The sequence below is a fragment of the Pristiophorus japonicus genome, chromosome 3, assembly GCF_044704955.1.
Source record: "Pristiophorus japonicus isolate sPriJap1 chromosome 3, sPriJap1.hap1, whole genome shotgun sequence".
Taxonomy (NCBI): Eukaryota; Metazoa; Chordata; class Chondrichthyes; family Pristiophoridae; genus Pristiophorus; species Pristiophorus japonicus.
The window spans coordinates 1316180-1339845 of NC_091979.1; the positions used below are offsets into that span (position 1 = coordinate 1316180).

The 23666-nt window shown below is 53.6% G+C and overlaps 1 protein-coding gene across 1 annotated transcript in view; it reads right to left on the minus strand.

Moving 5' to 3' along the window:
- The window catches only part of LOC139260407 (protein lifeguard 3-like), a 48515-nt gene that overhangs the window by 1123 nt on the left and 23726 nt on the right, over window positions 1-23666 (minus strand). The window contains exons 5-8 of the mRNA XM_070876979.1: window positions 11995-12045; window positions 11517-11556; window positions 2768-2805; window positions 967-1054 (exon numbers count right to left, since the gene is read on the minus strand). Of these exons, the coding sequence (XP_070733080.1) occupies window positions 967-1054; window positions 2768-2805; window positions 11517-11556; window positions 11995-12045 (217 nt within the window). The remainder of the gene's footprint in view (window positions 1-966; window positions 1055-2767; window positions 2806-11516; window positions 11557-11994; window positions 12046-23666) is intronic.

A 23666-nucleotide genomic window follows, 5' to 3' on the forward strand; every position in this document is an offset into this window, starting at 1 on the left:
GCCTCCTCCCCCCCACACACCCCCCTCCACACCCCTCCTCACCCCCCCCACACACCCTCCCTCCCCCCCACCCACACACCCTCCCCCTCCCACACCCCTCCCGCTCCCCCCCACACACCCCCCCCCTCCCTCCTTACCCCCCCCACACACCTCCTCCCCCCACACCCCTCCCCCCCACACACCCTCCCCCCCCACACCCCTCCCCTCCCCCCTCCTCCGCCCCACACCCTCCCCCCCCACACACGCTCCCCCCCCACACACCCTCCCCCCCCACACACCCTCCCCCCCCCACACCCTCCACCCCCACACCCTCCCCCTCCCCCTCCCCCCCACACACACCCTCCCCCCCACCAACACACACCCTCCCCCCCCACACCCCTCCCGCTCCCCCCCACACCCTTCCCGCTCCCCCCCCACACACCCTCCCCTCACCCCACACACACCCCTCCCCCCCCCACACACCCTTCCCCTCCCCCTCCCCCCCCCCACACACACCTCCCGCTCCCCTCCCCCACACACCGACCTCCAGGCATCCCATCCCGCAGCCCTCCTGTCCCCCTCCATCCCCCCAACACACTCTCCCCACTGTCCCCCGCACCCCATCTCCCTCCCACACACCCACCCTCCCCCCACACACCCCCCTCTCACCCCCTCCCTCCCACCACCCTCCCCTCATCCCCACCCTCCCTCACCCCACCCCTCACACCCACCCTCCCCGCCCCACACACCCACCCTCCCCCACCACACACCCCCCTCTCACCCCCTCCCTCCCACCACCCTCCCCTCATCCCCACTCTCCCTCACCCCCACCCCTCACACCCACCCTCCCCGCCCCACACACCCACCCTCCCCCACCACACACCCCCCTCTCCCTCCCCTCACCCCCACCCTCCCCCCCCCACCAACACACCCACCCTCCTCCCCACCCCCCCCGCCCCGACCCTGCGGATCACCGGGCCCCAGTACCTTGGTCTGGAAGCAGAAGATGGTGACACCGAGACAGACCAGGGCGGTGATCCCGAGGCAGAGGAAGACGGACTTGGTGCTGTAGTAACTGTGGAGAAAGAGCCAGAGATGACCGTCCGCCGAGTCTGACCGCCCACCGTTACCGGGGCGAAGGTGACCTCCGGGATAGCGTCCGTCGCCCGAGGGGGTCCGCGAGGAATTCCCAGATGGCCTGGGGTTTTTTCCTGATTTTCCGTCTCTCCCAGGTATCCGAGAATCACACAGCACGGGAGGAGGCCATTGGGCCCATCGAGCCTGTGCCGGCTCTGTGACAGAGCGATCCCATCAGATCCCCGCGCTCTCCCCACAGCCCCGCACATTTCTCCTTCTCAACTATTTACCCAATTCCCGTTAGAAAGTTACTGGATCTGCTCCCACCGCCCTTTCAGGCAGCGCGTTCCCGCTCACAACAACTCGCTGCGTAAACACATTCTCCCCCTCTCCCCCTCTGGGTCTATCGCCGATTATCGTCAATCTGTGTCCCTCTGGTCACACCCTCCTGCCCCGGGGAACAGTTTCTCCCGAGCCACTCGATCAAAACCCTTCTCTACTCGAAGGACAATGATCCCAGCCTCTCTGGCCTCTCCCCACTGGATGGACAATGTGGGACAGGCTGGATTAGATGGGACTAGTTGGTCTTCTCCTGTGTCCGCCCGCTCATATAACGCGTGCCGGGATCCAGGGCAGCTCGGGAACGTTCACATGGATAAAGCTGGAGCGAGCAGTGGGGGAGCAGGCAAAGTTTGGCAACTCTCGGTTCACGGGGACCCTCCGACCAGATATTTAACCCCATTATTTCCCACTCCTACTCCCCCCTCCCTGATTGGCTATGACACAGCCTCCTGGGCCCCGCCCCCAGGCCCCCACACCCCGGCCCCTGGGCCCCCGATACCCCTCCACCCCTGGGCCCCCCATACCCTGCCCCCCGGGCCTCCCATTCCCTGGACCCCCGATACCCCGCCCCCTGGGCCCCCGATACCCCTCCCCCCGGGCCCCCCCACACCCCGCCCCCTGGGCCCCCTATACCCCGCCCCCTGGGCCCCCCATACCCCGGGTACCCCATACCCCACCCCCCTGGGCCCCCGATACGCCTCCCCCCGGGCCCCCCACACCCTGCCCCCTGGGCCCCCGATACCCCGCCCCCTGGGCCCCCCATATCCCACCCCCCGGGTCCCCCATACCCCACCCCCCTGGGCCCCCGATACCCCTCCCCCCGGGCCCCCCCATATCCCGCCCCTTGGGCCCCCGATACCCCTCCCTCCGGGCCCCCCATACTCCACCCCCCTGGGCCCCCACACCATGCCCCCCGGGCCCCCGATACACTGCCCCCTGGGCCCCCCCATACCCCGCCCCCTGGGCCCCCCCATACACTGATCCCCCTGGGCCCCCCCATACCCCGCCCCCTGGGCCCTCCATACACTGCCCCCTGGGCCCCCCCATACCCCGCCCCCTGGGCCCCCCCATACCCCGCCCCCTGGGACCCCCCCCATACCCCGGGAATCCAGCTGCAAGTCGGGGCACCAGGTGGAAGCCGGCATTAGTGGCAAGCGAGCTTTGGAACATCACGATCCCAGGCCGCAGCTGTCTGCAATGGATGCACTCGGTGCAAACATTACATGTGACCTACAGGAGGGTACTCAACTGTGGAAGGCATTGCACACACACTCACTCTCTCTCTCTCTCACACACACACACTCACTCTCTCTCTCACACACACATGCATCCTCTCACACAAAGACACACACACTATAGCTGTACATACCTTGCAATTGTTCCAGTCAGATATGACATAGCCAACGTCTGCATGGGGGAAAAAAGAAAAGAGGATATCAGTGCGTCCCAGATCACGGGCCCAGTACAGTGCGGGGCGAGGGGCCCAGTACAGTGCGGGGGCGAGGGGCCCAGTACAATGCGGGGCGAGGGGCCCAGTACAGTGCGGGGCCCGGGGCCCAGTACAGTGTGGGGGCCCGGGGCCCAGTACAGTGCGGGGCGAGGGGCCCAGTACAGTGCAGGGCGAGGGGCGCAGTACAGTGCGGGGCGAGGGGCCCAGTACAGTGCGGGGCCCGGGGCTCAGTACAGTGTGGGGCTCAGTACAGTGCGGGGCCCGGGGCTCAGTACAGTGCGGGGGCGAGGGGCCCAGTACAGTGCGGGGCGAGGGGCCCAGTACAGTGCGGGGCTCAGTACAGTGCGGGGGCGAGGGGCCCAGTACAGTGCGGGGCCCGGGGCCCAGTACAGTGCGAGGCGAGGGGCCCAGTACAGTGCGGGGCCCGGGGCCCAGTACAGTGCGAGGCGAGGGGCCCAGTACAGTGCGGGGCCCGGGGCCCAGTACAGTGCGAGGCGAGGGGCCCAGTACAGTGCGGGGCCCGGGGCCCAGTACAGTGCGAGGCGAGGGGCCCAGTACAGTGCGGGGCCCAGTACAGTGTGGGGCCCGGGGCCCAGTACAGTGTGGGGCGAGGGGCCTAGTACAGTGCGGGGCCCGGGGCCTAGTACAGTGCGAGGGCGAGGGGCCCAGTACAGTGTGGGGCGAGGGGCCCAGTGCAGTGCGGGGGCGAGGGGCTCAGTACAGTGCGGGGCCCGGGGCCTAGTACAGTGCGAGGGCGAGGGGCCCAGTACAGTGCGTGGCCCGGGGCTCAGTACAGTGCGAGGGCGAGGGGCCCTGTACAGTGCGGGGCGAGGGGCCCAGTACAGTGCGAGGGCGAGGGGCCCAGTACAGTGCGAGGGCGAGGGGCCTAGTACAGTGCGGGGCGAGGGGCCTAGTACAGTGCGGGGCGAGGGGCCTAGTACAGTGCGAGGGCGAGGGGCCCAGTACAGTGCGGGGCGAGGGGCCTAGTACAGTGCGGGGCGAGGGGCCTAGTACAGTGCGGGGCGAGGGGCCCAGTACAGTGCGGGGCGAGGGGCCCAGTACAGTGCGGGGCGAGGGGCCCAGTACAGTGCGGGGCCCGGGGCCCAGTACAGTGCGGGGCGAGGGACCTAGTACAGTGCGGGGCGAGGGGCCCAGTACAGTTCGGGGCCCGGGGCTCAGTACAGTGCGGGGCGAGGGGCCCAGTACAGTGCGGGGCGAGGGGCCCAGTACAGTGCGGGGCGAGGGGCTCAGTACAGTGCGGGGCGAGGGGCCCAGTGCAGTGCAGGGCGAGGGGCTCAGTACAGTGCGGGGGCGAGGGGCTCAGTACAGTGCAGGGCGAGGGGCTCAGTACAGTGCAGGGCGAGGGGCTCAGTACAGTGCGGGGCGAGGGGCCTAGTACAGTGCGGGGACAAGGGGGTGATGGGTGAGCGGGACTTGGTGCGAGTTAGGACACGGACAGCCGAGTTTTAGAAGAGCTGAAGTCATGCAAAGAAAGAAAGACTTGCATTTATATAGCGCCTTTCACGACCACCGGACGTCTCAAAGCGCTTTACAGCCAATGAAGTACTTTTGGAGTGTGGTCACTGTTGTAATGTGGGAAACGCAGCGGTCAATTTGTGCACAGCAAGCTCCCACACACAGCAATGTGATAATGACCAGATAATCTGTGTTTGTTATGTTGATTGAGGGATAAATATTGGCCCCAGGACACCGGGGATAACTCTCCCGCTCTTCTTCGAAAGAGTGCCATGGGATCTTTTACATCCACCTGAGAGAGCACACGGGGCCTCGATTGAACGTCTCATCTAAAGATGGCACCTACAACAGTGCGGCACTCCCTCAGTGCTGCCCCTCCGACAGTGCGGCACTCCCTCAGTACTGCCCCTCCGACAGTGCGGCAGTCCCTCAGTACTGCCCCTCCGACAGTGCAGCACTCCCTCAGTACTGCCTCTCCGACAGTGCAGCACTCCCTCAGTACTGCCTCTCCGACAGTGCAGCACTCCCTCGGTACTGCCCCTCCGACAGTGCGGCGCTCCCTCAGTACTGCCCCTCCGACAGTGCGGCACTCCCTCAGTACTGCCCCTCCGACAGTGCGGCACTCCCTCAGTACTGCCCCTCCGACAGTGCGGCACTCCCTCAGTACTGCCCCTCCGACAGTGCGGCAATCCCTCAATACCTCCCCTCCGACAGTGCAGCACTCCCTCAGTACTGCCCCTCCGACAGTGCGGCACTCCCTCAGTACTGCCCCTCCGACAGTGCAGCACTCCCTCAGTACTGCCTCTCCGACACTGCGGCGCTCCCTCAGTACTGCCCCTCCGACAGTGCGGCGCTCCCTCAGTACTGCCCCTCCGACAGTGCGGTGCTCCCTCAGTACTGCCCCTCCGACAGTGCGGCAGTCCCTCAGTACTGCCCCTCCGACAGTGCAGCACTCCCTCAGTACTGCCTCTCCGACAGTGCGGCACTCCCTCAGTACTGCCTCTCCGACAGTGCGGGGCTCCCTCAGTACTGCCCCTCCGACAGTGCGGCACTCCCTCAGTACTGCCCCTCCGACAGTGCAGCACTCCCTCAGTACTACCTCTCCGACAGTGCAGCACTCCCTCAGTACTGCCTCTCCGACAGTGCGGCACTCCCTCAGTACTGCCCCTCCGACAGTGCGGCACTCCCTCAGTACTGCCCCTCCGACAGTGCGGCACTCCCTCAGTACTGCCCCTCCGACAGTGCAGCACTCCCTCAGTACTGCCTCTCCGACACTGCGGCGCTCCCTCAGTACTGCCCCTCCGACAGTGCGGCACTCCCTCAGTACTGCCCCTCCGACAGTGCGGCACTCCCTCAGTACTGCCCCTCCGACAGTGCAGCACTCCCTCAGTACTACCTCTCCGACAGTGCAGCACTCCCTCAGTACTGCCTCTCCGACAGTGCGGCACTCCCTCAGTACTGCCCCTCCGACAGTGCGGCACTCCCTCAGTACTGCCCCTCCGACAGTGCGGCACTCCCTCAGTACTGCCCCTCCGACAGTGCAGCACTCCCTCAGTACTGCCTCTCCGACACTGCGGCGCTCCCTCAGTACTGCCCCTCCGACAGTGCGGCACTCCCTCAGAGACGCGGGAGTCGAGAGAGGCAGCGGCCTATAAAAGGCTCAGCAGTCCGGGGAGTCGAGAGAGGCGGGAGTCGAGAGAGGCAGCGGCCTATAAAAGGCTCAGCAGTCCGGGGAGTCGAGAGAGGCGGGAGTCGAGAGAGGCAGCGGCCTATAAAAGGCTCAGCAGTCCGGGGAGTCGAGAGAGGCGGGAGTTGAGAGAGGCAGCGGCCTATAAAAGGCTCAGCAGTCCGGGGAGAGTCGAGAGAGGCGGGAGTTGAGAGAGGCAGCGGCCTATAAAAGGCTCAGCAGTCCGGGGAGCGTCGAGAGAGGCGGGAGTTGAGAGAGGCAGCGGCCTATAAAAGGCTCAGCAGTCCGGGGAGTCGAGAGAGGCGGGAGTCGAGAGAGGCAGCGGCCTATAAAAGGCTCAGCAGTCCGGGGAGCGTCGAGAGAGGCGGGAGTCAAGAGAGGCAGCGGCCTATAAAAGGCTCAGCAGTCCGGGGAGCGTCGAGAGAGGCGGGAGTCGAGAGAGGCAGCGGCCTATAAAAGGCTCAGCAGTCCGGGGAGCGTCGAGAGAGGCGGGAGTCGAGAGAGGCAGCGGCCTATAAAAGGCTCAGCAGTCCGGGGAGCGTCGAGAGAGGCGGGAGTCCAGAGAGGCAGCGGCCTATAAAAGGCTCAGCAGTCCGGGGAGCGTCGAGAGAGGCGGGAGTCCAGAGAGGCGTGACTTGTGCAGCTCCAGCTGAGAGAAGGCAAAAAAGAAGTAGAAAGAAATCAAAAGGTGATGTCACAGCCAACGTGGTAAGTGATTGGCTGCTGATTGGTGAGTAGTTTTTCTTTTTCTTTATTAGTCAGTAACTTTTAACATTGTTGTCGCCAATTTAAGTGTATCTAAGGGTTAAGTCATGGCAGGACAGCTCGGTCACGTGATATGCTCCTCCTGTACCATGTGGGAACACGGGGACAACACCAATGTCCCTGACGACTACATGTGCGGGAAGTGTGTCCACCTCCAGCTCCTGACGGTCCGCGTTGCGGAGTTGGAGCTGAGGGTGGATTCACTCTGGAGCATCCACGATGCTGAGAATGACGTGAGTAGCACGTGTAGCGAGTTGGTCTTACCGCAGGAGAAGGGTCCACAGCCAGCGAGGGAATGGAAGACCAGCAGGAAGAGTAGTGCAAGGAAGGTAGTGCAGGGGTCCCCTGTGGTCATCCCACTGCAAAACAGATACACTGCTTTGAGTGCTGTTGAGGGGAATGACTCATCAGGAGAGGGCAGCAGCAGCCAAGTTCATGGCACCGTGGTTGGCTCTGCTGCACAGGAGGGTAGGAAAAAGAGTGGGCGAGCGATAGTGATAGGGGATTCGATGGTGAGGGGAATAGATAGGCGTTTCTGCGGCCGCAACCGAGACTCCAGGATGGTATGTTGCCTCCCTGGTGCAAGGGTCAAGGATGGCTCGGAGCGGGTGCAGGACATTCTAAAAAGGGAGGGAGAACAGCCAGTTGTCGTGGTGCACATTGGTACCAACGATATAGGTAAAAAAAGGGATGAGGTCCTACGAAATGAATTTAAGGAGCTAGGAGCTAAATTAAAAAGTAGGACCTCAAAAGTAGTAATCTCGGGATTGCTACCAGTGCCACGTGCTCGTCAGAGTAGGAATCGCAGGATAGCTCAGATGAATACGTGGCTTGAGCAATGGTGCAGCAGGGAGGGATTCAAATTCCTGGGGCATTGGAACCGGTTCTGGGGGAGGTGGGACCAGTACAAACTGGACTGTCTGCACCTGGGCAGGACCGGAACCAATGTCCTAGGGGGAGTGTTTGCTAGTGCTGTTGGGGAGGAGTTAAACTAATATGGCAGGGGGATGGGAACCAATGCAGGGAGACAGAGGGAAACAAAAAGGAGGCAAAAGCAAAAGACAGAAAGGAGATGAGGAAAAGTGGAGGGCCGAGAAACCCAAGGCAAAGAACAAAAAGGGCCATTGTACAGCAAAATTCTAAAAGGACAGAGGGTGTTAAAAAAACAAGCCTAAAGGCTTTGTGTCTTAATGCAAGGAGTATCCGCAATAAGGTGGATGAATTAACTGTGCAAATAGATGTTAACAAATATGATGTGATTGGGATTACGGAGACGTGGCTCCAGGATGATCAGGGCTGGGAACTCAACATCCAGGGGTATTCAACATTCAGGAAGGATAGAATAAAAGGAAAAGGAGGTGGGGTAGCATTGCTGGTTAAGGAGGAGATTAAGGCAATAGTTAGGAAGGACATTAGCTTGGATGATGTGGAATCTATATGGGTAGAGCTGCAGAACACCAAAGGGCAAAAAACGTTAGTGGGAGTTGTGTACAGACCTCCAAACAGTAGTAGTGATGTTGGGGAGGGCATCAAACAGGAAATTAGGGGTGCGTGCAATAAAGGTGCAGCAGTTATAATGGGTGACTTTAATATGCACATAGATTGGGCTAACCAAACTGGAAGCAATACGGTGGAGGAGGATTTTCTGGAGTGCATAAGGGATGGTTTTTGAGAACAATATGTCGAGGAACCAACTAGGGGGGAGGCCATCTTAGACTGGGTGTTATGTAATGAGAGAGGATTAATTAGCAATCTCGTTGTGCGAGGCCCCTTGGGGAAGAGTGACCTTAATATGGTGGAATTCTGCATTGGGATGGAGAATGAAACAGTTAATTCAGAGACCATGGTCCAGAACTTAAAGAAGGGTAACTTTGAAGGTATGAGGCGTGAATTGGCTCGGATAGATTGGCGAATGATACTTAAGGGGTTGACTGTGGATGGGCAATGGCAGACATTTAGAGACTGCATGGATGAACTACAACAATTGTACATTCCTGTCTGGCATAAAAATAAAAAAGGGAAGGTGGCTCAACCGTGGCTATCAGGGGAAATCAGGGATAGTATTAAAACCAAGGAAGTGGCATACAAATTGGCCAGAAATAGCAGCGAACCTGGGGACTGGGAGAAATTTAGAACTCAGCAGAGGAGGACAAAGGGTTTGATTAGGGCAGGGAAAATGGAGTATGAGAAGAAGCTTGCAGGGAACATTAAGACGGATTGCAAAACTTTCTATAGATAGGTAAAGAGAAAAAGGGTAGTAAAGACAAACGTAGGTCCCCTGCAGTCAGAATCAGGGGAACAAAGAAATGGCGGACCAATTGAACAAGTACTTTGGTTCGGTATTCACGAAGGAGGACACGAACAACCTTCCGGTTATAAAAGGGGTCAGGGGGTCTAGTAAGGAGGAGGAACTGAGGGAAATCCTTATTAGCCGGGAAATTGTGTTGGGGAAATTGATGGGATTGAAGGCCGATAAATCCCCAGGGCCTGATGGACTGCATCCCAGAGTACTTAAGGAGGTGGCCTTGGAAATAGCGGATGCGTTGACAGTCATTTTCCAACATTCCATTGACTCTGGATCAGTTCCTATGGAGTGGAGGGTAGCCAATGTAACCCCACTTTTTAAAAAAGAAGGGAGAGAGAAAACAGGGAATTATAGACCGGTCAGCCTGACATCGGTAGTGGGTAAAATGATGGAATCAATTATTAAGGATGTCATAGCAGTGCATTTGGAAAGAGGTGACATGATAGGTCCAAGTCAGCATGGATTTGTGAAAGGGAAATCATGCTTGACAAATCTTCTGGAATTTTTTGAGGATGTTTCCAGTAGAGTGGACAAGGGAGAACCAGTTGATGTGGTATATTTGGACTTTCAGAAGGCGTTCGACAAGGTCCCACACAAGAGATTGATGTGCAAAGTTAGAGCACATGGGATTGGGGGTAGTGTGCTGACGTGGATTGAGAACTGGTTGTCAGACAGGAAGCAAAGAGTCGGAGTAAATGGGTACTTTTCAGAATGGCAGGCAGTGACTAGTGGGGTACCGCAAGGTTCTGTGCTGGGGCCCCAGCTGTTTACACTGTACATTAATGATTTAGATGAGGGGATTAAATGTAGTATCTCCAAATTTGCGGATGACACTAAGTTGGGTGGCAGTGTGAGCTGCGAGGAGGATGCTGTGAGGCTGCAGAGCGACTTGGATAGGTTCGGTGAGTGGGCAAATGCATGGCAGATGAAGTATAATGTGGATAAATGTGAGGTTATCCACTTTGGTGGTAAAAACAGAGAGACAGACTATTATCTGAATGGTGACAGATTAGGAAAAGGGGAGGTGCAAAGAGACCTGGGTGTCATGGTACATCAGTCATTGAAGGTTGGCATGCAGGTACAGCAGGCGGTTAAGAAAGCAAATGGCATGTTGGCCTTCATAGCAAGGGGATTTGAGTACAGGGGCAGGGAGGTGTTGCTACAGTTGTACAGGGCCTTGGTGAGGCCACACCTGGAGTATTGTGTACAGTTTTGGTCTCCTAACCTGAGGAAGGACATTCTTGCTATTGAGGGAGTGCAGCGAAGGTTCACCAGACTGATTCCCGGGATGGCGGGACTGACCTATCAAGAAAGACTGGATCAACTGGGCTTGTATTCACTGGAGTTCAGAAGAATGAGAGGGGACCTCATAGAAACATTTAAAATTCTGACGGGGTTAGATAGGTTAGATGCAGGAAGAATGTTCCCAATGTTGGGGAAGTCCAGAACCAGAGGTCACAGTCTAAGGATAAGGGGTAAGCCATTTAGGACCGAGATGCGGAGGAACTTCTTCACCCAGAGAGTGGTGAACCTGTGGAATTCTCTACCACAGAAAGTTGTTGAGGCCAATTCACTAAATATATTCAAAAAGGAGTTAGATGAGGTCCTTACTACTAGGGGGATCAAGGGGTATGGCGAGAAAGCAGGAATGGGGTACTGAAGTTGAATGTTCAGCCATGAACTCATTGAATGGCGGTGCAGGCTAGAAGGGCCGAATGGCCTACTCCTGCACCTATTTTCTATGTTTCTATGTTTCTAGTACTGCCCCTCCGACAGTGCAGCACTCCCTCAGTACTGCCCCTCCGACAGTGCGGCACTCCCTCAGTGCTGCCCCTCCGACAGTGCGGCACTCCCTCAGTACTGCCCCTCCGACAGTGCGGCACTCCCTCAGTACTGCCCATCCGACAGTGCGGCACTCCCTCAGTACTGCCCCTCCGACAGTGCAGCACTGCCCCTCCGACAGTGCCGGCCTGGATTCGTGTGTTCATGTCCCTGGAGTGGGACTTGAACCCACGACCTTGTTACTCAGAGGTGAGAGTGCTGCCCATTGAGCCACGGCTGATCACTGGAGGGCAGAAGATGGGATGCTGGCCAGGAAGCTTTTTGAATCTGGAAGTGACCCAGACATGGATGAGGTTTTCAGCATCAGATGGGCCGAGCTGGGGCAGAGACGGGCGATGTTACAGAGGAGGGAAGAGTCAGTCATGTCAGAAGCACCTTCCAGAGGTGCAGAAGATATTGAGCAGGCTGGACTTAAACTTTGACACAGGGTCAGGGTTATTAAGGACGTCAGCATGAAAGTCTGTATACAGAGGTTGATCAGCTGGATGGGGTTAGGACTCCGACATCATTTCAGAACCAGCAGGATGCTGGAATTGGTTCGTCGAGAAGCTGATTTAAAAGATAAATTATAAAGAAAATCAACGAATACTTACAAAAACAGCCAGGAGGATGACATTCCAGGGAAATTTCCTTCTGCAGGGACAGAAAAAAAAACATTAATAAGTTTTCAAAGAGCGGGCAGAGATACGATGGGCCGAATGGCCTCCTTGCGAGATGTATCATTGTATCATCGATAATGACCTGCTAAACACGGCCCCAAGTGTGTCACCTTCTCCTGGGAGGTGCTGACGTTTTCTATGCTGGGAGGGGCGGGAACAGTGAGGAGGAAAGTGGGCGGTTCCACAGGACAGGATTGAGCTCTCGCGACTCATCTCGAGGTCGAATAGCCGGCGTGCAAAGAGCTGAGCCGTATGCCAGTGAGAGTCGTCACCTTGAGTGGAATCCCGGGGGTGTTAGCTGGGGTGGGGGGGGCGGGGGGCAACGAGAGCGGCAGCTCAGCAAGGAAAGGGACTCTCTCCCGCTGTATGTAGAGGAAGAGGTCAGTGTTGGCGGGACAACACGGGGACTCACCTGGGACCTTCGCAGCACACCAGCACGAAGTAGATCACGATGAACACACCGCTGAAAAAAAACATATGGGAAAAGCCGTCAGTGTCACAGAATAGCAGGGCTGTGATTCCGGAGAGTCCCCTCAATTAGCATCCCCCCCTCCTCGCCCCACCCAAACCCAAGCTATCGAATCACGTCTGTGCAATGCATGCACCTGTGAGCTTGCTTGTAGAGCTGTTGTTGTTGATCCACTGGTACACTCGCGGCCTTCCGCGAGAGCTGGGCACCGGAGGGACTGGAGTACATCATCACCCCCGGCAAACACATTTTAATTTGATTTTTAAGTTTACCATCCAAAGTTTCATTGGTTTATTTTGTCGGTTTTAGTGTCCCCCCCCTTTAATCAGGGGACACTTGATTTATGTTTTCAACTAAAATAATTGTGGAGCTGTTGAGTTGGGAGTGGCTTAGCCAGTCATGTGATAGAAACATAGAAAATAGAAACATAGAAACATAGAAAATAGGTGCAGGAGTAGGCCATTCGGCCCTTCGAGCCTGCACCACCATTCAATGAGTTCATGGCTGAACATGCAACTTCAGTACCCCATTCCTGCTTTCTCGCCATACCCCTTGATCCCCCTAGTAGTAAGGACTACATCTAACTCCCTTTTGAATATATTTAGTGAATTGGCCTCAACAACTTTCTGTGGCAGAGAATTCCACAGGCTCACCACTCTCTGGGTGAAGAAGTTCCTCCGCATCTCGGTCCTAAATGGCTTACCCCTTATCCTTCGACTGTGACCTCTGGTTCTGGACTTCCCCAACATTGGGAACATTCTTCCTGCATCTAACCTGTCTAACCCCGTCAGAATTTTAAATGTTTCTATGAGATCCACTCTCATTCTTCTGAACTCCAGTGAATACAAGTCCAGTTGATCCAGTCTTTCTTGATATATCAGTCCCACCATCCCGGGAATCAGTCTGGTGAACCTTCGCTGCACTCCCTCAATAGCAAGAATGTCCTTCCTCAAGTTAGGAGACCAAAACTGTACATAATACTCCAGGTGTGGCCTCACCAATGCCCTGTACAACTGTAGCAACACCTCCCTGCCCCTGTACTCAAATCCCCTCGCTATGAAGGCCAACATGCCATTTGCTTTCTTAACCGTCTGCTGTACCTGCATGCCAACCTTCAATGACTGATGTACCATGACATCCAGGTCTCGTTGCACCTCCCCTTTTCCTAATCTGTCACCATTCAGATAATAGTCTGTCTCTCTGTTTTTACCACCAAAGTGGATAACCTCACATTTATCCACATTATACTTCATCTGCCATGCATTTGCCCACTCACCTAACCTATCCAAGTCGCTCTGCAGCCTCACAGCATCCTCCTCGCAGCTCACACTGCCACCCAACTTAGTGTCATCTGCAAATTTGGAGATACTACATTTAATCCCCTCGTCTAAATCATTAATGTACAATGTAAACAGCTGGGGCCCCAGCACAGAACCTTGCGGTACCCCACTAGTCACTGCCTGCCATTCTGAAAAGTACCCATTTACTCCTACTCTTTGCTTCCTGTCTGACAACCAGTTCTCAATCCATGTCAGCACACTACCCCCAATCCCATGTGCTCTAACTTTGCACATCAATCTCTTGTGTGGGACCTTGTCGAAAGCCTTCTGAAAGTCCAAATATACCACATCAACTGGTTCTCCCTTGTCCACTCTACTGGAAACATCCTCAAAAAATTCCAGAAGATTTGTCAAGCATGATTTCCCTTTCACAAATCCATGCTGACTTGGACCTATCATGTCACCGCTTTCCAAATGCACTGCTATGACATCCTTAATAATTGATTCCATCATTTTACCCACTACCGATGTCAGGCTGACCGGTCTATAATTCCCTGTTTTCTCTCTCCCTCCTTTTTTAAAAAGTGGGGTTACATTGGCTACCCTCCACTCTATAGGAACTGATCCAGAGTCAATGGAATGTTGGAAAATGACTGTCAATGCATCCACTATTTCCAAGGCCACCTCCTTAAGTACTCTGGGATGCAGTCCATCAGGCCTTGGGGATTTATCGGCCTTCAATCCCATCAATTTCCCCAACACAATTCCCGGCTAATAAGGATTTCCCTCAGTTCCTCCTCCTTACTAGACCCCCCAAACCCTTTTATAACCGGAAGGTTGTTTGTGTCCTCCTTTGTGAATACCGAACGAAAGTACTTGTTCAATTGGTCCGCCATTTCTTTGTTCCCCGTTATGACTTCCCCTGATTCTGACTGCAGGGGACCTACGTTTGTCTTTACTAACCTTTTTCTCTTTACATATCTATAGAAAGTTTTGCAATCCGTCTTAATGTTCCCTGCAAGCTTCTTCTCATACTCCATTTTCCCTGCCCTAATCAAACCCTTTGTCCTCCTCTGACTCAATAAAACCCCGGCCAGTTGGGTTCGGGGAGTCCACGATGGGGCAGGTGGTTGTGAGCCTGGTGGATGAACTGGTAATGTGCCGTGTGATTGTTAAACCTTTGCTAATAAACCAACTAGTTCTCAATAGCAACGTGTTGCTATGAATTATTAAACAAAGTACCCATGAAGCAAATACATTATAATTTGCTCTCATCAAATAAAAAGCTTTCTTAATTCATATATTTTTTGTATCAAGCATCAACAACTTGCATTCATATAGCACCTTCAACGTAGTAAAACTTCCCAGGACACTTCACAAGAGCGTTATCAAAGACAATTTCACACCGCGCCACACAAGGAGATACTGAGACAGAAAGAGGTAGGTTTTCGGGAGCATCTTAAAGGAGGAGAGGAGGAGAGGTTCAGGGAGAGAATTCATAGAAACATAGAAACATAGAAACATAGAAAATAGGTGCAGGAGTAGGCCATTCGGCCCTTCTAGCCTGCACCGCCATTCAATGAGTTCATGGCTGAACATTCAACTTCAGTACCCCATTCCTGCTTTCTCGCCATACCCCTTGATCCCCCTAGTAGTAAGGACCTCATCTAACTCCTTTTTGAATATATTTAGTGAATTGGCCTCAACAACTTTCTGTGGTAGAGAATTCCACAGGTTCACCACTCTCTGGGTGAAGAAGTTCCTCCGCATCTCGGTCCTAAATGGCTTACCCCTTATCCTTAGACTGTGACCTCTGGTTCTGGACTTCCCCAACATTGGGAACATTCTTCCTGCATCTAACCTGTCTAACCCCGTCAGAATTTTAAATGTTTCTATGAGGTCCCCTCTCATTCTTCTGAACTCCAGTGAATACAAGCCCAGTTGATCCAGTCTTTCTTGATAGGTCAGTCCCGCCATCCCGGGAATCAGTCTGGTGAACCTTCGCTGCACTCCCTCAATAGCAAGAATGTCCTTCCTCAGGTTAGGAGACCAAAACTGTACACAATACTCCAGGTGTGGCCTCACCAAGGCCCTGTACAATTGTAGCAACACCTCCCTGCCCCTGTATTCAAATCCCCTCGCTATGAAGGCCAACATGCCATTTGCTTTCTTAACCGCCTGCTGTACCTGCATGCCAACCTTCAATGACTGATGTACCATGACACCCAGGTCTCTTTGCACCTCCCCTTTTCCTAATCTGTCACCATTCAGATAATAGTCTGTCTCTCTGTTTTTACCACCAAAGTGGATAACCTCACATTTATCCACATTATACTTCATCTGCCATGCATTTGCCCACTCACCTAACCTATCCAAGTCGCTCTGCAGCCTCACAGCATCCTCCTCGCAGCTCACACTGCCACCCAACTTAGTGTCATCCGCAAATTTGGAGATACTACATTTAATCCCGTCATCTAAATCATTAATGTACAGTGTAAACAGCTGGGGCCCCAGCACAGAACCTTGCGGTACCCCACTAGTCACTGCCTGCCATTCTGAAAAGTACCCATTTACTCCTACTCTTTGCTTCCTGTCTGACAACCAGTTCTCAATCCATGTCAGTACACTACCCCCAATCCCATGTGCTTTAACTTTGCACATCAATCTCTTGTGTGGGACCTTGTCGAAAGCCTTCTGAAAGTCCAAATACACCACATCAACTGGTTCTCCCTTGTCCACTCTACTGGAAACATCCTCAAAAAATTCCAGAAGATTTGTCAAGCATGATTTCCCTTTCACAAATCCATGCTGACTTGGACCATCAAGGCGAATGGAGCAAAAGCAGTAAATGGAATGGAGGTAGAGATTAATTGTGGAGCTGACCCGCGGGGCTGAATGGCCTCCTCCAGTTCCTACGTTCCAGAGCTTGGGGCCTCGACGGCTGGAGGAACGGCCACCAATGTGCCTTTAGGGCAGGAAACCTGCCGTCCTTACCTGGGCTGGGCCTCGAGGTCACTCAGTCGTATCAAACTTCGACAACACCCTGCAGACTGCCGCGGCTCAGGACCAAGGCCCAACACAACCATCGCAGGGCACTGAGGGATGGTCAATAAATGCAGGCCTGGCCAGCGATGGCCACATCCTGATCGATGAGGACCTTGTCCCCTCCCCCACTGGCGGGGGGAAAGAGAGCGCGGGGGGGGGGGGGGAAGTGAGCGCGAGGGGGGGGGGAGAGCGTGGGGGGGGGAAGAGCGCGGGGGGAGCGCGGGGGGAGGAAGAACGCGGGGGAAGGAGGGACAGAGCGCGGGGGGGATTAGTTTGGGATTGATACAGGGCTATGGGGAGAGAGCGGGGCAGTGGGATTAGTTTGGGATTGATACAGGGCTGTGGGGAGAGAGCGGGACAGTGGGATTAGTTTGGGATTGATACAGGGCTATGGGGAGAGAGCGGGCAATGGGATTAGTTTGGGATTGATACAGGGCTATGGGGAGAGAGCGGGGCAGTGGGATTAGTTTGGGGATTGATACAGGGCTGTGGGGAGAGAGCGGGACAGTGGGATTAGTTTGGGGATTGATACAGGACTATGGGGAGAGAGCGGGGCAGTGGGATTAGTTTGGGGATTGATACAGGGCTATGGGGAGAGAGCGGGGCAGTGGGATTAGTTTGGGATTGATACAGGGCTATGGGGAGAGAGCGGGGCAGTGGGATTAGTTTGGGGATTGATACAGGGCTATGGGGAGAGAGCGGGGCAGTGGGATTAGTTTGGGGATTGATACAGGGCTATGGGGAGAGAGTGGGGCAGTGGGATTAGTTTGGGGATTGATACAGGGCTATGGGGAGAGAGCGGGGCTGTGGGATTAGTTTGGGATTGATACAGGGCTATGGGGAGAGAGCGGGGCAGTGGGATTAGTTTGGGGATTGATACAGGGCTATGGGGAGAGAGCAGGGCAGTGGGATTAGTTTGGGATTGATACAGGGCTATGGGGAGAGAGCGGGGCTGTGGGATTAGTTTGGGATTGATACAGGGCTATGGGGAGAGAGCGGGGCAGTGGGATTAGTTTGGGGATTGATACAGGGCTATGGGGAGAGAGCAGGGCGGTGGGATTAGTTTGGGATTGATACAGGGCTATAGGGAGAGAGCGGGGCGGTGGGATTAGTTTGGGATTGATACAGGGCTATGGGTAGTCAACAGGGCAGTGGGATTAGTTTGGGATTGATACAGGGCTATGGGGAGAGAGCGGGGCAGTGGGATTAGTTTGGGATTGATACAGGGCTATGGGGAGAGAGCGGGACAGTGGGATTAGTTTGGGGATTGATACGGGGCTATGGGGAGAGAGCGGGGCAGTGGGATTAGTTTGGGATTGATACAGGACTATGGGGAGAGAGCGGGGCAGTGGGATTAGTTTGGGGATTGATACAGGGCTATGGGGAGAGAGCGGGGCAGTGGGATTAGTTTGGGATTAGTTTGGGATTGATACAGGACTATGGGGAGAGAGCGGGGCGGTGGGATTAGTTTGGGATTGATACAGGGCTATAGAGATCGATACACGAATGACCTTCCTCTGTTCGGGAATATTCCTGGGAACGTCTACTCACTGAAAAGCAGGAATGGAGCTCAGGGAAAGAAGTTCAGAAGGAGGATGCTCCATAATCCCTCGCGGTTGACAGTGTCAGAGGCCTTTGTGAGGTCGAAGGCCATGTACAAGGGTTGGTGCTGCTCCCTGCATTTCTCTTGTAGTTGTCATGTGGTGAAGATCATGTCCGTTGTACCCCTTAGTGGATGGAATCCACACTGTGACTCCGGGAGGAGCAACTCAGCCACAGGGAGAAGGCGGTTGCGGAGGATTGTAGCGACGACTTTCCCCAGTGGCTGCTAACAGGGAGATTCCTCTGTAGTTTGGCACCGTCGGACTTGCCCCTCTTTTAAAGATGGTCACTGAGATCTCCTGGCAAGCTCTCCTCCCTCCAGACGTCATGCATTCGCGTCAATAGAGCCTCTCCGCCATACTTTAGTGCCTCTGCGGGATTCCATCCGCCCTCGATACCTTGTTGTTCATGAGCTGATGGATGGCCTTTTCTACCTCATGCCGGGCTGGGGTTGGGCTGAGGTGGAGGTGGGTAGCATGCAGCGGGATGGAGTCGAGAACACTCGAGTCAAAGGCAGAGTCTCGATTGAGGAGATCTTCGAAGTGCTCCTTCCAGCGGGCCCTGACTGCCTCGGTGTCCTTGATGAGTGTCTCCCCATTCTTGGCCAGCAGTGGGGTGGGGCCTTGGACTGTAGGTGGCCTTGACTGTGGTGAAGAATCCTCGCATATCATGGCTGTCGGCCAGATGCTGAGCCTTCTCCACCCACCATCTACTCTTTATGTCGCGGGTTTGTTGTTGAAACCTTGCCCTTAAGCCGTCTGTAAAGCTGCTTTGCTGCTCCAGAGTTGGGTTGTTGCATTAGGTTCAGAATTGCTCTGCGCTTATGGTTTATTGGGTCCTGGATCTGCTGATCATTCTCATCAAACCAGTCCTGGTGTTTCCTGGTTGAGTGACCGAGCGTCTCTTTGCAGGCCCTGGTTATGGAGGCCTGTGGGCATTCTGCGTCTCGGGGTCATCAAGGGTCACCAGATTATCAGCGAGGCGCTGGCTGTATAGAAACATAGAAATTTACAGCGCAGGAGGAAGCCATTCCGGCCCATCGTGTCCGCACCGGCCGACAAAGAGCCGCACGGCCCTCGGTCAGCAGCCCTGAAGGTTACATATAAACCCATGAACAATGACGGAAAGGCAAAGAGCACCCAGCCCAACCAGTCCGCCTCACACAACTGCGACATCCCTTACACTGAAACATTCTACACTCCACCCCAACCAGAGCCATGTGATCTCCTGGGACAGACAAAAACCAGATAAAAACCCAGGCCAATTTAGGGACAAAAAATCTGGGAAAATTCCTCTCCAACCCATCCAGATGATCGACACTAGTCCAGGAGATCACCCTGGCCGTATTCGATTCCCTGCAGTACTTACCATTATATCTGCTCCGTCTAGCAAAAGGTCATCCAGTCTAATCCCAATAGGGTTCTCTTAGTTGGGTCTTTAAATGCCCCGGCGCTGATTTTTCTGCGGCACTGCTTCTGCTGCCCCCTCTGCTTTGGGGCTTTTAATGTTGATGATGGATCGGATTAGGCGGTGGTCCGTCCAGCAGTCGTCAGCTCCTGTCATGGTGTGGGTGATGTGCACATCCTTGCAATTGCTGGCTCGGACGACTACGTGTGCGGGAAGTGTGTCCGCCTCCAGCTCCTGACGGTCCGCGTTGTAGAATTGGAGCTGAGGGTGGATTCACTCTGGAGCATCCACAATGCTGAGAATGACGTGAGTAGCATGTGTAGCAAGTTGGTCTTACTGCAGGTGAATGGTCCACAGCCAGATAGGGAATGGAAGACCAGCAGGAAGAGCAGTACAAGGAAGGTAGTGCAGGGGTCCCCTGCGGTCATCCCCCTGCAAAACAGATACACTGCTTTGGGTACTGTTGGGGGGGATGACTCATCAGGGGAGGGCAGCAGCAGCCAAGTTCATGGCACCATGGCTGGCTCTGCTGCACAGGAGGGCAGGAAAAAGAGTGGGAGAGCTATAGTGATAGGGGATTCGATTGTAAGGGGAATAGATAGGCGTTTCTGCGGCCGCAACCGAGACTCCAGGATGGTATGTTGCCTCCTTGGTGCAAGGGTCAAGGATGTCTCGGAGCGGGTGCAGGACATTCTAAAAAGGGAGGGAGAACAGCCAGTTGTCGTGGTGCACATTGGTACCAACAACGTAGGTAAAAAAAGGGATGAGGTCCTACGAGACGAATTTAAGGAGCTAGGAGCTAAATTAAAAAGTAGGACCTCAAAAGTAGTAATCTCAGGATTGCTACCAGTACCACGTGCTAGTCAGAGTAGGAATCGCAGGATAACTCAGATGAATATGTGGCTTGAGGACTGGTACAGCAGGGAAGGATTCAAATTCCTGGGGCATTGGAACCGGTTCTGGGGGAGGTGGGACCAGTACAAACCGGACGGGCTGCACCTGGGCAGGACCGGAACCAATGTCCTCGGGGGAGTGTTTGCTAGTGCTGTTGGGGAGGAGTTAAACTAATATGGCAGGGGGATGGGAACCAATGCAGGGAGACAGAGGGAAACAAAAAGGAGACAAAAGCAAAAGACAGAAAGGAGATGTGTAAAAGTGGAGGGCAGAGAAACCCAAGGCAAAAAACAAAAAGGGCCACTGAATATAAAGGGGCTGCAAGAGGGGTCAAAACTAAAAATCATGGTTTAAAAACTAGGATTAAAACACTCTACCTAAACGCACGCAGCATTTGAAATAAAGTAAATGAGTTGACGGCACAAATCACTACAAATGGTTATGATTTGGTGGCCATTACAGAAACGTGGTTGCAGGGTGGCCAAGACTGGGAATTAAACATACAGGGGTATCTGACAATTCGGAAAGATAGACAAGAAGGGAAAGGAGGTGGGGTAGCTCTGTTAATAAAGGATGATATCAGGGCAGTTGTGAGAGAAGATATTGGCTCTAATGAACAAAATGTTGAATCATTGTGGGTGGAGATTAGAGATAGTAAGGGGAAAAAGTCACTGGTGGGTGTAGTTTATAGGCCCCCAAATAATAACTTCACGGTGGGGAGGGCAATAATCAAGGGAATAATGGAGGCATGTGAAAAAGGAACGGTAGTAGTCATGGGGGATTTTAACCTACATATCGATTGGTCAAATCAAATCGCACGGGGTAGCCTTGAGGAGGAATTCATAGAATGCATACGGGATTGTTTCTTAGAACAGTATGTTACAGAACCTACAAGGGAGCAAGCTATCTTAGATCTGGTCCTGTGTAATGACAGGAAAAATAAACGATCTACTCGGAAAAGATCCTCTCGGAATGAGTGATCACAGTATGGTTGAATTTGTAATACAGATTGAGGATGTGGAAGTTGTGTCAGAAACGAGCGTACTATGCTTAAACAAAGGGGACTACAGTGGGATGAGGGCAGAGTTGGTTAAAGTAGACTGTAAACGGTGGCACAATTGAGGAACAGTGGAGGACTTTTAAGGAGCTCTTTCATAGTGCGCAACAAAAATATATTCCAGTGAAAAAGAAGGGCGGTAAGAGAAGGGATAACCAGCCGTGGATAACCAAGGAAATAAAGGAGAGTATCAAATCAAAGACCAATGCGTATAAGGTGGCCAAGGTTCGTGGGAAACTAGAGGATTGGGAAAATTTTAAACAACAGCAAAGAATGACTAAAAAAGCAATAAAGAAAGAAAAGATAGATTACGAAGGTAAACTTGCGCAGAACATAAAAACAGATAGTAAAAGCTTTTACAGATATATAAAACAGAAAAGAGTGACTAAAGTAAATGTTGGTCCCTTGGAAGATGAGAAGGGGGATTTAATAATGGGAAATGTGGAAATGACTAAGGCTTTAAACAATTATTTTGCTTCGGTCTTCACAGTGGAAGACACAGAAACCATGCCAAAAATTGCTGGTCACAGGAATGTGGGAAGGGAGGACCTTGAGACAATCACTATCACTAGGGGGGTAGTGCTGGACAGGCTAATGGGACTCAAGGTAGACAAGTCCCCTGGTCCTGATGAAATGCATCCCAGGGTATTAAAAGAGATGGCGGAAGTTATAGCAGATGCATTCGTTATAATCTACCAAAATTCTCTGGACTCTGGGGAGGTACCAGCGGATTGGAAAGCAGATAATGTAACGCCTCTGTTTAAAAAAGGGGGCAGACAAAAGGCAGGTAACTATAGGCCGGTTAGTTTAACATCTGTAGTGGGGAAAATGCTTGAAACTATCATTAAGGAAGAAATAGCGGGACATCTAGATAGGAATAGTGCAATCAAGCAGGCGCAACATGGATTCATGAAGGGGAAATCACGTTTAACTAATTTACTGGAATTCTTTGAGGATATAACGAGCATGGTGGATAGAGGTGTACCGATGGATGTGGTGTATTTAGATTTCCAAAAGGCATTCGATAAGGTGCCACACAAAAGGTTACTGCAGAAGATAGAGGTACGCGGAGTCAGAGGAAATGTATCAGCATGGATCGAGAATTGGCTGGCTAACAGAAAGCAGAGAGTCGGGATAAATGGGTCCTTTTCGGGTTGGAAATCGGTGGTTAGTGGTGTGCCACAGGGATCGGTGCTGGGACCACAACTGTTTACAATATACATAGATGATCTGGAAGAGGGGACAGAGTGTAGTGTAACAAAATTTGCAGATGACACAAAGATTAGTGGTAAAGCGGGTTGTGTAGAGGACACAGAGAGGCTGCAAAGAGATTTAGATAGGTTAAGCGAATGGGCTAAGGTTTGGCAGATGGAATACAATGTCGGAAAATGTGAGGTCATCCACCTTGGGAAAAAAAACAGTAAAAGGGAATATTATTTGAATGGGGAGAAATTACAACATGCTGAGGTGCAGAGGGACCTGGGGGTCCTTGTGCATGAATCCCAAAAAGTTAGTTTGCAGGTGCAGCAGGTAATCAGGAAGGTGAATGGAATGTTGGCCTTCATTGCGAGAGGGATGGAGTACAAAAGCAGGGAGGTCCTGCTGCAACTGTATAGGGTATTGGTGAGGCCGCACCTGGAGTACTGCGTGCAGTTTTGGTCACCTTACTTAAGGAAGGATATACTGGCTTTGGAGGGGGTACAGAGACGATTCACTAGGCTGATTCCGGAGATGAGGGGGTTACCTTATGATGATAGATTGAGTAGACTGTGTCTTTACTCGGAGTTCAGAAGGATGAGGGGTGATCTTATAGAAACATTTCAAATAATGAAAGGGATAGACAAGATAGAGGCAGAGAGGTTGTTTCCACTGGTCGGGGAGACTAGAACTAGGGGGCACAGACTCAAAATATGGGGGAGCCAATTTCAAACCGAGTTGAGAAGGAATTTCTTCTCCCAGAGGGTTGTGAATCTGTGGAATTCTCTGCCCAGGGAAGCAGTTGAGGCTAGCTCATTGAATGTATTCAAATCACAGATAGATAGATTTTTAACCAAGAAGGGAATTAAGGGTTACGGGGAGCGGGCGGGTAAGTGGAGCTGAGTCCACGGCCAGATCAGCCATGATCTTGTTGAATGGTGGAGCAGGCTCGAGGGGCTAGATGGCCTACTCCTGTTCCTAATTCTTATGTTCTAACATAGTCGAGCAGGTGGCAGTGCTTGGAGCGAGGGTGTTGCCACAAAGCCTTGTATTTGTCCCTCTGGTGGAATAAGGTGTTGGTGATGACAAGGTCATGTTCTAGACATTTTGTCAGGAGCAGGTTTTCCCTACCC